The following is a 17,768-nucleotide window of genomic DNA, read 5'->3' on the forward strand; positions in this document are numbered from 1 at the left end:
TTTATTGGCTAAACTGTTTATTGAAATCTCCATTCACAATAATAGTCCACACAAAATAAATCATTTAAGAGATAAAATTGGTCTGGGGTGTGATCTGTGACACTTTATGATCAGCTGGGTTTGCTGCAGCTTCATAATTGCAGATGGTCACTTCATGACGATGTGCCTGAAAGAAACACAGGACTTTTTGTAATCAAGGTACACATTGCATTTAAAGGTGTATACAACTCAATTATATACACTGTTGCTCAACAATAACACAATAAATAGGAATTGCATTAACATTGTTTTGTTATTCATTCTTTACCAATAAATAAGGTCATTTGTTTTTTCATGTTTATTAACTTTTAATAGAAGCTGGCTGACTGACTTCTATATGAAGTGAGAACGAAGAGAGACGGAATTGCTGTAAGGCGATATTTAAGAGTGACTAGATTATCTCAGAAATGGGACTGGATTTTCAATTGATTAAATTTAAGAAAGCTTTTTATTTATACAAGATAAAGCTTATCTTAAATTTGAATTTTTAAGATAATTCTAATTGTATGGGTTTTTTCTTAAAGATCTGGCAAGGACCCCTTGTTCAATTAGAAGCAATTGTAAGGTTGGAGCCAACCAAGGATGGAGTTAAGTCAATACAGTGTACAATGACTTTGACAACTCCATGCTTCCTACACTGTGGCAACAACTTGGTGACCATCCTTTTCTGTTTCAGCACAATAATGCCCCCATGGACAGTAAATTCTGAACAGAATTGTTTTGCTGAAGTGGAACTTGACTGGTCTGCTAAGGGAACCTGAACTCAACCAAACTAAACACCTGTGGGTTGAATTGGAATACTAAAGGAGTCAGGCCTGATGCTCGGGGTGTTGCAAAATCAAAACAATACTTCAGTTTCTGGTAGAAAGCCTTCCCATCAAAGGCTACTATAACAGCAAAGGGAGGACCACCTTCATATATTAAAATATGATCATATATAATACCTTTGCTTGGGAATGAGATGTTAAATAGGCAGGTGTCTGCATACTTTTGGTCATATAGAATATTTAATTAAAACAATAGGTTATGTTCAGTACAAGGCCTATACATAAACTCATGTTTTTTTAGATTGGGGCAGGGCCCTCTTTACCTCATGTATAGGTTACTGATAGCATTGTATGTATATACCTATTTATTGTACAGCTCTGTTTAACATGATCATCTGCAAGTGGGCTTTGATGAACAGTGCCTTCCAAAACAGACCACAGTCAGGCTGTTGGAGTAAGAATTTAAAGATTGCAGATAACTGCATGTATGAAATAATTGTTGCGGGCACTGTATTTTTATACAAAGGCCTAAATAGGGCTGTTCAGTACAAAAGTAAATTACATGTTTTACTGACAATTTATTAAAAATAAGGACAGAGCTACCAGTTGACGAGCACAAGACTAGCCACCCAAGTACAGAGTAAAGTCAAATAACTGCACAGATTTTATCAAGATTGTCCCCCTATCTAATGCTGCCATCCTGCCACAGTGGGCATAGTCACTAGTGCACAACACAACTTTATTTACCCTAGGAACATGGAAATAATATGCCAGCAACGTGTGAAAGTACAGCAATTTTGAAAAGTAGACCTCATGTCCAACTATCCTTGCCATGGCAACTAACCCTGGAGGTAACGGAAACACAAACACCAACAAAAATGGTGTGAGCCAGTGTCTTAAAGGGGTGGCTGATTCTCAAAAATTTTCAATTGGTCTTCATAATTTATTTTTTATAGTTTTTGAATTATTTGTCTTCTGACTCATCCCAGCTTTCAAATAGGGGTCACTGACCCCACATAAAAACAAAAGGTCTGCAAGGCTACACATTTATCGCTATTGTTACTTTTTATTACTCATCTTTTTTTGCAGGCCTCTTCTATTCATATTTCAGTCTCTTATTTAAATCAGTGCATGGTTACTAGGGTAATTTGGACTCAAAAACCACAAATAAAAAATGAAAACCAATTTTCAAATTGTCTCAGAATATTACGCTCTACATCATACTAACAGTTATTTTAAAGGTGAACCACCCCTTTAAGCCTCACCCAGAGTTAAAGGCAGGTCGCGGGGTAAAAAATTTGTGCTTAAGTTTATGAAAACAAGAAGAAGTTGCACACTCCACAATATTTGTGTACAACTTAGAGTATTCTGTTCTAATGCTACCTAACTCAATTTTTCTCCTGTATTTTTTTTTGCCTGAAACGTAAAATGCAGCCAGCACACTTAAAGGTGCCCCCTGCAGTTTTAACTGTGCAATGTATAAGATGGTGGGTTTTTTGTTCTTGTGATATTTTCTTCCATTATGTGAAGGTAGGGAGTGTATACACAGTTCATATAGCAATCTCCTCTATGGCCATGGTCTAATCATCATAAATACTTGTCATCATATTACCTCTGTCCATTCTCCCCTTAGGCCAATGTAGTAGATTTTTGTGTTCTCAGCACCAAAATTCTTAGAGATATGAATAGATAGATGGGAGACATTTGAAAAGCGAGCTATTCTGAAAAAGCAAAAGTTAAAAAGTCAACCAATGTTAAGAAACATAAATAAAAGGTACAGTTGATTCCAAGCTGCTTCTATATAAAATAACACCTACAATTATTGTTTTTACAAAGACATGAAGGGTTGAAAAGGAATATTTAATCTCTATGAAATGTTAATGGGTTGACTAGAACAGTAGGACAGGTAAAGTTCAGATTTTAGTTTACTGTGCACGTACAGCGTTCCTTTGCTTCTCACATGCAAACAGCCTCAGACAACATAGGGAAACCTGTAACATCACAGAAGATGGAGTGGTAATCCCTTGACTGGTGCTCTTCTAAGCAATTACATTCAGGGGCGTAACTACAGAGGAAGCAGACCCTGCGGCTGCAGGGGGGCCCAGGAGGTATAGGGGGCCTATGAGGCCCTAATTAATGAGAAATGTCAATAAATATTGGTAAAACAGGACAACCTCTGGAAATGTTGGGGGCCCTAAAATTAATTTGCTGTGGGGCCCAGTAGCATCTAGTTACTCCACTGATTACATTCACTGGGGGATGCCTGACAAAGTGCAGCTACAATTTTCTTTCTTAAACAGAACAGCCTGGTAAAAAGGAATTTTGCTCCCCTAACTATATTACTTCTGCTAGGAAGCATCAAATACAATTACATACAATGAATACAGCATAACATAGGAGAATTGGCAGTTTATCTTACTGTTCTGCACCTCTGAAACTCTATAGGGTGGAACATGAAACTTAAATCTTCTTTTTTAAAAATACGTGTTTAGAAGGTAAACTACCCCTTTAACCCCATTTCCAAAAAGTGCATTCTGCAGTTTACAGGATTCATACTTTGTGGGGTACTCTAAATTTCCATTGACGTCAATGTTCAGACTGAAGGTTTGATCAGCTTCTCTTCCAGTGTCATCAAAGCTCATGTGAGGAACATTCTTAAATCTAAAAGAAAAGTTTCAATAAATGTCTGAAGTGTTAACAGAGTTTATTATGCCTAATTAAATCCAAATATCTTCATTCCAGGTTGCAGTAACTAAACATCTACAGAATGTCTCACTGCGTTTAAAAGACAAATAAAGACTTTAAAAAACAAAGTGCCCAAAGTTTTCTTTCAAATTTTAATACTGTTTACAGGCTAGGAGGTGCATATTTCATCCTTTGTATGCTGTCCCCTCTTGTTTAATCGGCCAGCCAAAAGTTATGCGCTCTAGACTACTGTATAGTTTAGATGCATGATAACCCAAAGGTTGTTACATTATGTCCAAAATCCAGTAAAATGGGACAGCATTAGGGGTTGTGTTACTGGATTGCTGTACCTTCCGGTTTCTAAGTGATTCCCCAGCCTTAGACCCTGTGTATCTTGATTTTGAACTTACAGCCTTAATTCTGCAGGGTGTGTGTCACTGTCTTCTCCAATGAGAACAATCCCTTTCAGCTTCACGTTGCCTGTAAAACTATATGAAACACAATATAGAGTCTTTTATATAGAGACTTTTCCTATATGTCTCCTTAAAGACTAGGACTAGTAAGTAACCATAACATTTAGCAGAAATGTACAACAGTTTATTAACCAGCATACTTACGGGATGTTAAACAATAATTCTTCATCGTCATCACTTTCTACAAACTGAACAACAAATACATGCACTTAGTATACTTATATAACTAAATTAACTGCTTACATACATGAAATGGTGAAAAAAATATTTCGCACTGAAAAATCAGTAAGTGAAAAAGCGATTGTATGAAGGGAAATCTGTTTAATCTATACAGGCATTTGTTGTTATGCATACACATGAAGATTTTCAGTGGTTTGCAGCAATACCTTTTCTCCAGACATATTACAATAAGGATATGGAATTGTTTCAGAGAGAGTCACATTGTGGAGAATGGGAATGCTAGAACTATGGCACACCTTTATAATTGATACAGTTCAGGAAAAGTAACTACTATGCAAGTTCACCATGCTAGTGGCAATTTGGTTTGTCCACAAGGTAAACAGCATATAGGGTTGCCGCCTGGCTGGTTAAAATGATGGTTGATCCCAATAGGAAAAAAGATAAATATATAGGAAGGCCAGTGTTAGGTGGCAACCCTAACAGCATATAGTGCTGGAAATGTTTTGTCTCTGCTATTTTTCCAGAAAACAATAATGTTGTGACTTAAAACCCAATACCTTTAAAATCACATTAAGTACATCTGAAATGAAAATAATATTACGTGTTTTCTAGTTTTAACAAGACAACAACTTAGTATTCTGCAAGCTTACTTTGTGGGGACAGATATTTCTACCCCTAACTGATTTTGTTGAATCTATGGGTCTGAAAATGTATTTTTATGTACATTTTCATCAAGCGCATCAAATGTTTATAGAGATTGCTAGATAGGTGAGATAAAATGGATATTATATATAGATCACCCGAGTCCTGTCGTTCCTCTCTTCCCAGGCCCGGAATACACTTCTCCCACTGCCCTCCCGACTCTCGTTCAGACACTGCAGCTTGTCAAGATCAATTTTCCGGAACAACCCATACTCCAGACCCCTCTCTGGGCCATCCGAAGGCTCCGATTCACAGGAACAACCACCGCCATGACTGTGCCCGTGCGACATGTCCACCACCCCCCTAGGAATGATTCCGCCATCTTGCTACTCCTTTGTGCCATTACATTACTCTCGCTTCTGCCATCTTTGTACTCGCAGCACGCTGGTCGCCGTGTTTTTAGTCACATGACATCACAGACAACAACCAGCCATCTTGGTACTCGCACGGGAAAGACTGTGAGTTGGCTTACGGTAGCTGACGTCACGGTCATGTGATCCTACCATGTGACCGCTCCACTGCGGCTTACCTATTCGTGAGCTGCAAATTCTAACATGGGAAAGTGGTAATGAGTTCTAGTGGCGGGCTGCCGACTCTTGACAGGACCTGCAACTAAATTCCCAGGGTTGCCAACTTGTATTGTAGGTTTAGTACAGGTTGCAACCTCTACCTCAGGTTTTGGGGGGGTTCATTGTGTTGCTGGATGTTTGTAGGGGTTTAAGGGATCACTGCCTCTGAATTTCTGTGGGATGAGGGGGGATCACAGTGAATTAATGTCAGGTAGACTATATTCAATATTTACACACCCAAATGCAGCTACAAGATTGTTGGAGCTGGGTTTTTTTTTACCATTACTCTCGCCAGTGGTGCCACTAAAATGTGGGCCGAAAATTGCATACGGAGGGGGGCGGGGGGCCCAGCTGTGCGTCACGCACCAGGGCCCGCCCCCCTCTAGTTACGTTACTGACTCTCGCACAATTACAGTGCAACAATGGCAAGATAAAAATAAAAGGCAAGACATACTGACAGCTATAATAATATATTTATTAACCATAAACAGGTTTGCTTTTCTGCCATGCACTGAAAGTCTCCCTTAACGGAGAATAATGTAATGGACTACTTGGGAACAATAAATTGGATAGAAACTGTTGCCTTGGTGTTTCATGAGTTGACAGAAAATGTGGAGCAACCAGTCTTGGGACATGACTTGGGGCAGCTGGGAAATTGACAATATGTCTAGCCCCGTGTCAGATTTCAAAATTGAATATAAAAAAAATATGTTTGCTCTTTTGAGAAATGGATTTCAGTGCAGAATTCTGCTGAAGCAGCACTATTAACTGATTCATTTTGGAAAAATTTTTTTTTCCCATGACAGTATCCCTTTAAGGAGATGATCATTGCCCCTAAACCTTTTTAAAGGGCCAGTAACACCAAGTTAGCTTAACACTTAATTCCCCCAAACTTCTATATAAGTCAGGGTTACTCTCCCCTTTGGTTTTCTTTTTAAATCTTGAGCTTCAATCTGACTTCCAAAGTGCTTCATAACAGAATGTGAAAAGGTGACGGCCACTTGAATTCCTATGTGTGCTGAACCAGAAGTCAGCTTCACATGGATGACCTAAAGCACCTAAGCTTTTTTTTTTAAGCATCTGCAGTTCAAATGTCTGTTTCTTTTCCTTCAGACAGCTTTGGGGGTAATATTGTGAACATGTATATTAAAGTTCAGTTTGAAATTAACACACTGGGTAAATAGATAGACTGCGCAAAAAAAAAAAAAAAATTCAATATAGTTAGCCAAAAATGTAATGTATAAAGGCTGGAGTGATTTGATGTCGAACAGAGTAGAACAGAACCCAACTTCCTGCTTTTCAGCTCTCCAGGGCCGAATGTTCAGATTAACCTGATATCGCCCAGCCGTTAGTGGGCATATCGGGTTAAGATTCGCTCGTTTGGCAACCTCTAATAATGTATGGCCACCTTTAGTCAGCGACTCTCTCTGGACATGAGTAACTAAGTGCTTCAGTGAGTCTTCAGAACAGACCCCTGCAGCTTTCACTGTGAGCAGAAATACCTCTGTACCTATGTGTCTCTCAAAAACACTGGGGGGGGTTACAGCAGGGGCAGGGACCTGAGAGTAATCCCAGTGGGCCCCGGACCCCCAGCCCGACCCTGACAACATATGTAAGGGCACAGCTTGCCGCTAGACATGTAAAGTCAAATGTGGTAACAACTAAGCTGGTATGCAAGAATATGATAAAAAAAATGTTATTTCAGATACTGGAGCATACAACTACCAGCATCCTCCCTGCTAGTGCAGGAATATGTGGAAGTGCCACAACAGGATCAAACTTTTTGTTTTATATGTGACATTTGGTACTAAAGTTACACTTCATTTTCCAACGGTCGCACTCATCCTAGCAACAGTCAGTGGCCTCAGCACTGTGTGGATGACAGTTCAGAGAGGCTTAAAGGGGAAGGAAACCTAGTCGGCGCAAACAGTGTAGAAGGATAAAGAGCTGACTGTCATTTAGGGCATCTGGGGATCTAGAAGTGTCAGGGTCCACAGCCCCCATTATGCTCCTGCTCACAATCTCTTATTATTTCTCCCCAAAAAGTGAAATATTCAGAGCAATTTGCGAGAGACCGATTTGAGAGAGAAAGCGATTGTGAGAGAGATAGCAAAAGAAGAAGAGAGAGAGAAGCAAAGAGAAGAGAAGACAAAGAAGAAAGAAGACCTTGAGTGACCCCCTGCCAGAGATTAATAACATCTTCTCATTTGGGATCCTCTGGACAAAGGTACTGGTCCTGTATTTCCTCCTCTATAATATGCGCTTGCAACAGTAAGGTTAGCTTATCCCTTAGCTGTAGGAGTTGCCATGCTGCTCATTATAGATGTAGCTATAGCTGTTCTTCTTTAGTCTCACCTTTGTGAGTTGGGGGATTTATCTTTAGTCTGTCCCTGCAGTCCCCCTTGGTTGGTCCCAACCCACTATTGTCCCTGAAATTCAATGTACAGTCCCCACCCCAGCAATGTACTTTATCCCACTAGTATATACTGGACTGTATGCTTTTCTATTCCAGGACACCCCTAACATGGGACTCCCTTGGAAAATTTCCAGGGTGGGGCAAATTATGTAATTTAAGGCAGGTGGGCAGCCAATCGGAGCATTTGAATAGTTCCAGTTCAACAGGTTCAATAGAAGCACAAAAAAAAGGGGGCATAATATCTTGGCAGATAAATCATATTAGTAAACGTGCTTGTTCCTATGTGCTGCCCCTATACATATGGCACCTCTCCACATTAACTCTAACCTTCCCAAATCTCTATTTTATATTGCAGGGGTGTCGGAGATGGGCTTGTGTTCAAGCAAGGACCGCCTTTACATAAAAGGCTATCGCCAGGTAAGGCTGCTCTCTAAAGTGGCTGCTGACAAAGGTACCCAAGGGGTTAAAGGGACTATTAACCCAATAGATAGATATATAGAAATATAACAGGATTTAGCTTAGTGTTTGCCCAGAGCGTTACATTTCCCATATTTAGTGTTAGAATTTATTAGTGAGAGTTGCCATGTTATTTTCTCTTTCTATAGAGATCAATGTAACAGCTCCCCTAGTGGAAATAAATACATATTGTTTTGCTTATTGGCCTATGGGAAGAAATTGTCACTTTGATTATTACTGGGGATTAAAAACAAACTGCTGGAAACCTTAATGTCTTCTTTTTTATTACAATTCTCTAGGACTCACAGTGGATCTACAGGAAGGAGGAGGGGATCTGTGAGATGACGGATTTGGAGCGCATGAGGAAGGAAATCATAGGCGAAATCAAATAACCAAGCTATGATTATTGTATGGCCAGAGACTGCCTGGAATTCACCAGATGGTAGAAAATCAGATTGATGGCTAAGGTCCTGCAGGACAAGATGAAGGCCAAAGCCCAACTGAAATCCCTCTACAAACAACTAGAGGAGATAAAGCGGGCAATTTTCAGGAAGTTCATCGATACATATCCAGGTGAATTTGTTTGTTCAATTATTACTATTTTGTAATGGGGCTGATGTATTGAAAATGCAGAGAAACCTGCGATTTGCAACTTGTCCCATAATCACAGAGGGAAATAGTACATTAGCATTTAGTAATGTTAATTTGCATAACTGCCATATTTCTGATTAAAATCCCACAACATGTTATAGAATTTCTACCGAGATATCCCTTGCTAAGGTAAAACCCTTGGGTACAAGTTTAACGTTATTTTGTTTGGTTTTGCAGAGAGCCCACCAGCTGCCAGAACCGTCGCAATTTAAACAATACCACGTATCGATGCACCTCTGTGTAGGTGATCTTCATGACACAGAGGTGAGTGAGCCATTCTCAATTCCACTGCACAGATCATGCCCTTGTATTTCAAAGTCTTGTAAGTCTAGTGATTGTGAATCTCACTTGGGGTTGTTTGCCTTAAAGGGGTTGTTCACCTTTAAGTTAACTTTAAGTATATTATAGAATGGCTTATTCTAAGCAACTTTTCAACTGGCCTTTATTTTTTTTTATAGTTTTTGAATTATTTGCCTTCTTCTTCTGACCTTTTGCAGCTTTCAAATTTGGTCACTGACCCCACATAAAAACAAATGCTCTGTAAGACTACACATTTATAGTTATTGCCACTTTTTATTAGTCATCTTTCTATTCAGGTCTCTCCTATGCATATTCCAGTCTCTTCTCTCTGGGACCTAGGGTTTTCCTGATAATTTATCTTTCCGTAATTTGGATCTTCATACCTTAAGTCTACTATAAAATCATGTAAACATTGAATAAACCCAATAGGCTGGTTTTTGCTTCAAATAAGGATTCATTATATCTTTGTTTGGATCAAGTACAAAGTACTTTTTCTTTTAAAACTTTTTTATTAGATAACAATACAGTATTAACTTTCGTCATATCCGGTTTTTACATATATTTCTATTTTCAGAAAATGAATATTCTCCTACGCAGAGGAGGACAAAGTCATCAAATTCAAGTACCCGGAGGGCCAAGAAAAGAAAAAAAAACTTTAGTGTCCATAATTTCTCTCAACTATACAGCATAAATCAAAACATTCTGACTTTGGAAATTGCATATCAATAAAAAATTTAACTAACAAACTTAAATAACCATTTCCGTGTTTACTATAAGGGCTAGTCCACACGGGGAGATAGCGACGCGTTTGCGGTCGCGGCGACAAAGCGCCGCGACAGTCGCCGCGACCGGCGCAGGCGACAGTTTTGTATGGGCGCCTATGTAAAAACGCCTGTGCTAACCACACGAGGCGATGCGCTTTTCAACAGTCGCCTGAAAAGCCTGGCGAGGCATTTTCAGGCGACTGTTGAAAAGTGCATCGCCTCGTGTGGTTAGCACAGGCGTTTTTACATAGGCGCCCATACAAAACTGTCGCCTGCGCCGGTCGCGGCGACTGTCGCGGCGGCGACTGTCGCGGCGCTTTGTCGCCGCGACCGCAAACGCGTCGCTATCTCCCCGTGTGGAATAGCCCTTAAGATACAGTAGTGCTCCTAATTCAGTGCCTATGACTACACAAAATACCATCTTGTAGGTTTCAATACCATCTAACCTTGTCCCTTGTTACAATCTTGCAATCAGAAAAAAAAAAAAAACCAAAGAAAAAAACCCAAAACAAGTAAATAAACCATAAATCTCTCGCCAGACATTTGCATCATAACCTGGTATATAATATCCAAGGCGTCCAGATTTTGGTGTAGACATCATATTTATCTGCAGCAACACTCAACATTCTCTCATTTATCATAAACCAGTTCATTTTGAGCATAATTATGGGAATTGAACACTTTTTCCAGGATGCAGCAATGGTCTGTTTCGCTGCTGTAAAGATAAATTGTATAAGTTTACTATGATATTTGTTTGAAATTGGAATATTTGTATTAAGCAGTACCATCAGAGGATCTTTTCGAAGTTTGATTCCCATAATCGAATCAATTAACGTAAATATCCTGGACCAGAATCTGAACGCCTGCCTACATTGCCACCAAATATGTAACATAGAGCCGTCCATGCCACAATTTCGAAAGCAGAGCGGGCTAGAATTAGGATAAAATTTATGTAACTTTGTGGGAACCATATACCATCCAGAAATAACTTTATGATGCCCATTTCTTTTCCCCATCGTTTAGAATAAGTTGGAATGGAAGAAATCGAGGAATCTAAAATTTCTTTATACAGAATGGATATAATTCCTCCACTACAAGGAAATTTAACACACATTTGCTCCCAGATAGAAGAGGTCAAAATATTAGTACACCCTTTAAGTAGTTTGGTAAGAAAATGCTGTATTTGTATATATCGAAAACATTCTGATTTTGGGGGATTGTTTTGTTCAACTATAACAGACCAGTCCTTAAGGCCTTTCAAGCCAAGAAAGTGGGTGACGTATATCATATTATGCGATTTCCACCAACAAAAGTCCCTATCTTGTAGCCCTGGTTCAAAAATGGTATTCCCAATCACAGGCATAGCTGGGCAGTGTGGAGATTTTAAAGGTGTTTTAGGTATGATTTGATCCCAAACAGATAATGCCATTTTGAGCACTGGGGTGGAAGCAATAGGTCTGTCTTGTTTAGGAATCCATAGTAACACTGCAGGGTTTATTATTTTCAGACATGCTACTTCAATTTGAGCCCATATGGGAAGGTTGGGTCTATAAAAGTGAATTAGCGGTATAATTTGAGCAGCCTGATAATAGTAAAGTAAATTGGGGACATTTAGGCCACCTTTATTTCTGGGCAATAGTACTGTTTTTTGGGATAATCGCGACTTTTCCCCCCCCCCCAAATAAATTTCATAAATTGCGATTGAATTTTGCTGAGATGGAACTTTGCAATTTCTATCGGTAAGACCCGAAAAAAATACAATATTTTAGGCAATAGTATCATCTTAATTGCATTTATCCTACCAAACCATGATATGCGCAATTTTGACCAAGCCCTAAGTGACTTCTCAATTTCTGCCCAAAGTTGTGGATAATTAGCTCGGTATAAACCTTCAAGAGTTGGAGTTATTTTTACCCCTAGATAATTCAATAGCTTATCGCTCCATTGTAGGTCAAAATTAAGTTGAATCAATTTCTTCTGTGATTGGGAAATATTCAAAGGTAAGGCTTCAGATTTCATAGAATTAATCTTCAGTCCAGATATGAGCCCAAATTGAAATAGATTATTAAACAAGTGTGGTAAGGATGTAAGCGGTTTCGTCACCGTCAACAATATATCATCAGCAAATAACATTTGCTTGTGAGTTTGCTGACCTATTGTTATTCCAGTTATATTTGGGTCTTGTCTGATCAATATTGCTAGAGGTTCAATCGCCAGAATAAATAATAACGGTGAAAGTGGGCATCCTTGTCTCGTCCCCCTATACAAAGTAATCGAATCAGAAGCAAAAGCCTGTGGAGTGTTATATAAAGCTTGGATAGATAAGAGAAATTTATCCCCAAAGTTCCATTTTCTTAACACAAAACTAACTGAGTCGAATGCTTTTTGAATATCTAAAGCCAGGATTAGGGCTGAAGTTTGTGAGGTATTAAGAGTATATATTAATTGTATCAAACGCCTTATATTTTCTCCACCATCTCTATTGGGGACAAACCCTACCTGGTCAGGATGAATAAGGGTTGCTAAAAATGAATTCAAACGAGTGGCCAATATTTTTCCTAAAATTTTTACATCGTTATTTAATATTGAGATAGGGCGGTAACTACCACACTCTAACAAATCTTTATTAGGCTTGGGTATTAATGCAATTTGCGCCAATATAGAGTCTGAATGTAGTTTACCTCCACGCATCAGGGCATTGAACATGTTAGTAAGATGTGGAGACAATAATGGAGCAAACTTCTTAAAATACATTATTGAAAAGCCATCCGGGCCAGGTGTTTTGGAATTTGGAAGTAATTTTATTGCTAGCAAAGTCTCCTCTATCGTGATATCATTATCCATGATCTGTTTTTGTTCCGGAGTAAGCATAGGTAATCTCACTTTAAGAAAGAGATTATCTGCTTGAGTTACGTTAAATTTAGGGGGGGCTTGATAAATTTTGGAGTAGTAATCAGTAAATTCTTGTAAGATCTTTTTTGGATTGCCTGTAGTGGAACCAGTTTTGGTCTGGATTTTATGTAAAGGGGGATTTGAGGTCATTACTGAGTGCAACGTTCGGGCTAAGGGGGTATCTGGTTTGTTACCTTTACTATAACGCCTATTGATTTGCCATTGGTGCACATTGTCTACATCTTGAGTATACAACAGATGGAGATCTCTTTTAACATCTAATATAGTAGTCTGTAATTTAGGAGAAAATTTCGTTTTATTTTGTTTTTCTAAAATTAACAATCTATGTTGTAATTTTTGTATTTTTTCATGTTTCTGTTTCTTACGGGCCATTGTTATACTGATAATTTCCCCTCTCAGAACAGATTTGTGAGCTTCCCATAATGTGATTGGTGAGGCCACTGTGCCCTGATTTATAACAAAATATTGTTGGATACTGCTTTCTATATGGGATCTTGATTGAGATGTCGCCAACATGGCATTATTTAGCCTCCACCGAAATTGTGTGGGTTTACAAATCAACTATTTCAATTCTACCAGTACTAAAGAATGATCAGACCATGTAGTTGGTGTAATATGTGCCGTAGCTATATTTGGTAAAAGTGTTTGCGACAAAAAAATATGATCTATGCGGGAATATGTTTTATGTGGATTAGAGAAAAACGTATAGTCTTTAGTGGTAGGCCAGCTTTCCCTCCAGGCATCTGCTACCAGCAGTGATTGTAATATATTCAATATCTTTTTAGCTTGCACTGAATCTACAACTGACTGTAACGGATTTTTATAAGTTTTGTCCATTTTGGCATGTAAACAGATATTGGAAGTACAAAGTACTTTTTATTATTACAGAGGTAAAGGAAATTATATTTAAAAATGTGGATTATTTGGATAAAATGGCGCCTATGGGAGAAAGTCATTCCGAAATTTGGAACTTTCAGAATAATGGGTTCCTGGATAACGGATCCAATACCTGTACAAGTTTCTGCTATAGGTTGTTTCCCATCACCCAGTATATTGTTTCCCATCACCCAGTATATTTACATCCAATTAGTAGTTAGCCAATCACAGCCCTGCAGTCGCACAAGCAAAGACTGGCCTTAGTCCCCTACCAGGTCAGCCCAGCTTCTGATCCCCCAGTATCTGTATATATTGCACTTGAGTACTTGTAATATACTTGTAAAGAAGAATTATATCCCCTCGCAAGTGTCTTTCCCACCAAGATAAACCGCCACCATAACAGTTTGCCCTCATAATTTAAATCTTCCACCAGTTTAGTTACACATCTTTGCATTTTCTCCAATTATTTATATCTTTCTTAAAGAGGCGGTTCATCTTTAACTTAACTTTTGGTGTGTTATAGAATGGCTAATTCTAAGCAACTTCTCAATGGGTTTTCATTGATTTTTTGTTTTTTTTAACTTATTTGCCTTCTTACAGCTTTCAACTGACCCCATCTAAAATCAAATGCCCTGTAAGGCTACAAATGTATTGTTATTGCTACTTTTTATCACGGGTATCGATCCGTTATCTGGAAACCTGTCATCTACAAAGCTCCAAATTACGGAAAGGCCATCTCTCATAGATTCCATTTTATCCAAATAATCCAAATTTTTTTAAATGATTTCCTTTTTCTCTGTAATAATAAAACAGTACCTTGTACTTGACCCCAACTAAGATATAATTAATCCTTATTGGAAACCAGACAGCCTATTGGGTTTATTTAATGTTTACATGATTTTCTAGTAGCCTTAAGGTTTGAAGATCAGTTATCCAGAAAACCCTGGCCCCGACCATTCTGGATAACGGTTCCCATACCTATAGTTTCCTACAGTATTATAATGGTATATTGATTTACTCATTTTCTTACATTTTATTTTATTTAGATTACAACCATTTATTTTAGCCAACACTGAGCTGACTGCAACATCTTACATTGATAACAATTCTTATGTTAACGCACTTTAATCAAAAGGATTGTAACTTAATATGTTGCAAAACCAATAAAAATACTGAAAAATATAGTAATGAGAATAACCCCTTGCTAGCCCATTAGTTCGCATCAGAGATCAGAGAAAATCTCGAAATAAGCCAGCAGAGAAAGTGCCTTCAAGCAAACCTTACGATATATTTTAAATTTCCATTATGAAATGTATTCAGGTGTGGGATCCATTATCAGGAAACCCATTATCCAGAAAGCTCCGAATTATGGCATGGGCATCTCCTATAGACTCCATTTTATTTAAGTAATGCAAATTTTAAAAAATAATTTGCTTTTCCTCTGTAGTAGTAAAACAGTACCTTGTACTTGATCCAAACTAAGATATAATTAATCCTTATTGGAAGCAAAACCAGCCTTTTGTTTTTATTTAATGTTTACATGATTTTCTAGTAGACTTAAGATATGCAGATCCAAATTACGGAAAGTTGTATTATCCAGAAAAACTCCAGGTCCTGAGCATTTTGCATAACAGGTCCTATACCTGTTCTGGTTAATAGGTCCCAAGTATTCTGGATAACAGGTCCCATACCCATACTGGATCACAGGTGGATAACAGGTCCCATACCTGTACATCATTTGGATCTTAATACCTACTAGAAAACCATGTAAACATTAAATAAATCCAATAGGCTGGTATTGCTTCCAATAAGGATTAATTATATTTTAGTTTGGATCAAATACAAGGTACTGTTTTATTATTACAGAGAAAAGGGAATCCATTAAAAAAATCTGGATTGTTTGTATAAAATGGAGTCTATGGGAAATGGCCTTTCCGTAATTCGAATCTTTCTGGAGAATGGGTTTCCGGATAACGGATCCCATAACTGTACCATAATTATAGTAACTTACAATTCAATGGAGCACGTACATCTTACTATTATCTGTAACTTGATATTATATCTGCAGAAGCCCCTTCCCCCCAAATGCAATTTGAAAACTCACGAATACCCAGGTATAACCCAAAAGACCAGGCCTAAACCTACATAAACTAGAGACTGCGTTACTGTACAACACCAGGCAAATGTAGCAAATACATTCCGTTTCACTGTACTGGAATGTCTTTGCTTTATTCGTATTAAAGCATAAGCTTATGGGAATATCAGACATTTCTACTGCAGTTTTCATGGAGTTCCAGGTCATCTTGTGCATCAGCAAATTGTAGCCACTTTAAATCAGGATGTACAGGTATGGGATCCATTATCCAGAAACCCATTATCCAGAAAGCTATGAATTACAGAAAGGCCGTCTCCCACAGACTCCATTTTATCCAAATCCCCCAAAAACGATTTCCTTTTTCTCTGTAATAATAAAACAGTACAGGTATGGGATCCATTATCCGGAAACCCTTTATCCAGAAAGCTCCGAATAACAGAGAGGCCATCTACCATAGACTCCATTTTAAAAAGGGAGTTCCTTTTTTTTATGTAATAATAAAACAGTAGCTTGTACTTGATCTCAACTAAGATACAATTAATCCTTATTGGAAGCAAAGCCAGTCTATTGAGTTTATTTAATGTTTTCATGATTTTCTTCTAGACCTAATGTATGAAGATCCAAATTAAAAAAAGATCTGTTATACGGAAAACATCAGGTCTCGACCATTCTGGATAACAGGTACCATACCTGTACCTTGCACTTGATCCAAACTAAGATATAATTAATCCTTATTGGAAGCAACACCAGCCTACTGGGTTTATGTAATGTTTACGTGATTTTCTAGCAGACTTAAGGTACAAAGACCCAAATTAGGGAAAGATCCCTTATCCAGAAAACCCCAGGTCCTGAGCATTCTGGATAACAGGTCCCATACCTATACTTTCCCTTTAGAACACCAACACAATGAACTGAGAAACACTAAATATTGTATTTAGAGGGTACCACTTGCTCTGCGGGTATAGTATTTTTAAAAAATATGCATAGGGCCCGCAGGAATACAGAGGGTTGTGCCGGGTATTCTACACGGGAGGCCATATTCATGGTTACAAGGGACAGCTGCTAGTGGCAGTCTGATAAGCGACTCATCAGAAAACTCATATGAAACAGAATATCTATGTTTTACATTTAGCACAAAGCAGCACTCAGGTGCGGGATTTGTGGTCGTCTCTCAGGCATGAAACTGGCCCATAAAACATGTATTATTACCTAAATCTATAAGCTGGTCACAATAATGTGCTTTAAGGGGCAGATTTATCAAGGGTCAAATTTCAAAGTATAAAATACTTAGAAATTCGACCATCGAATTAAAATACTTCTAATTCGAATATCGAAGTCGAAGTATTTTTCACCGAATTTGGCCATCAAACGATCGAAGTTAAATCGTTTTAATCGAACGATTCGAACAATTTCAGCGATCGATCTAAGGATTTTACTTCGACCTCTAAAAATGTTGTAGAAGGTCCCCATAGGTTAACATATTTGAGACGTATTGAAGTCGAAGTTTTTTTTAAAGAGACAGTACTTCGATTATGAAATGGTCGAATATTCGAACGATTTTTACTTCGAAACTAAGTCGAAGTAAATTCGAAGTCATAGTATTCTATTCGATACTTAGAATTTTGAATTTTATTACTTCGAAAATTCCCTCAAATTCACTTCGACCCTTGATAAATCTGCCCCTAATAGTTTTTTATATGACCCATGTAGGATAAGTCGAGCTGCAGGGTGCTGGCCTGCTTAGAAAAAGCACTCAGCAGTGATTATGAAATGAATAAAGGGGGAATAAAATATAATATAAAATTTGTGGAGCAGAGCACATTTCATTTAATTTGGGGGCTTATTGAAAAAATAAGTGTTAGCAAATAGATCCGCTACCCAA

The 17,768-nt window shown here is 38.1% G+C and overlaps 1 protein-coding gene and 1 long non-coding RNA gene across 3 annotated transcripts; one reads left to right on the top strand and one right to left on the bottom strand.

Moving 5' to 3' along the window:
- pithd1.L (PITH (C-terminal proteasome-interacting domain of thioredoxin-like) domain containing 1 L homeolog) lies at nt 1-5,201 on the bottom strand. Of its 2 annotated transcripts, NM_001092909.1 has the most exon segments (6): nt 5-166; nt 2,419-2,527; nt 3,363-3,467; nt 3,902-3,979; nt 4,109-4,152; nt 4,945-5,158. In NM_001092909.1, coding segments are annotated over 6 exon segments (630 nt in total). In that variant the 5' UTR covers nt 5,137-5,158; the 3' UTR covers nt 5-64.
- Nucleotides 5,202-6,790: 1,589 nt separating this feature from the next.
- Nucleotides 6,791-9,881, top strand: LOC108707721. The gene is made up of 5 exons (XR_005965240.1): nt 6,791-7,642; nt 8,187-8,248; nt 8,587-8,860; nt 9,116-9,202; nt 9,813-9,881. It is a non-coding gene; the product is annotated as an uncharacterized LOC108707721 (long non-coding RNA).
- The last annotated feature ends 7,887 nt before the right edge of the window (nt 9,882-17,768 follow it).

The sequence above is a fragment of the Xenopus laevis genome, chromosome 2L (genome assembly GCF_017654675.1).
Source record: "Xenopus laevis strain J_2021 chromosome 2L, Xenopus_laevis_v10.1, whole genome shotgun sequence".
Taxonomy (NCBI): domain Eukaryota; kingdom Metazoa; phylum Chordata; class Amphibia; order Anura; family Pipidae; genus Xenopus; species Xenopus laevis.

What these genes read in the sequence shown, in the direction of transcription:
- pithd1.L (XM_041581013.1), bottom strand. Translation starts at nt 5,136, where the DNA reads ATGTCGCACGGGCACAGTCATGGCGGTGGTTGTTCCTGTGAATCGGAG. An exon ending in CACCCTGCAGAATTAAGGCT is followed by an intron (nt 2,528 to 3,901) that starts GTAAGTTCAAAA and finishes TTGCTTTTTCAG; the next exon opens with AATAGCTCGCTTTTCAAATG. An exon ending in TAAGGGGAGAATGGACAGAG is followed by an intron (nt 167 to 2,418) that starts GTAATATGATGA and finishes TGTTTCTTTCAG; the next exon opens with GCACATCGTCATGAAGTGAC.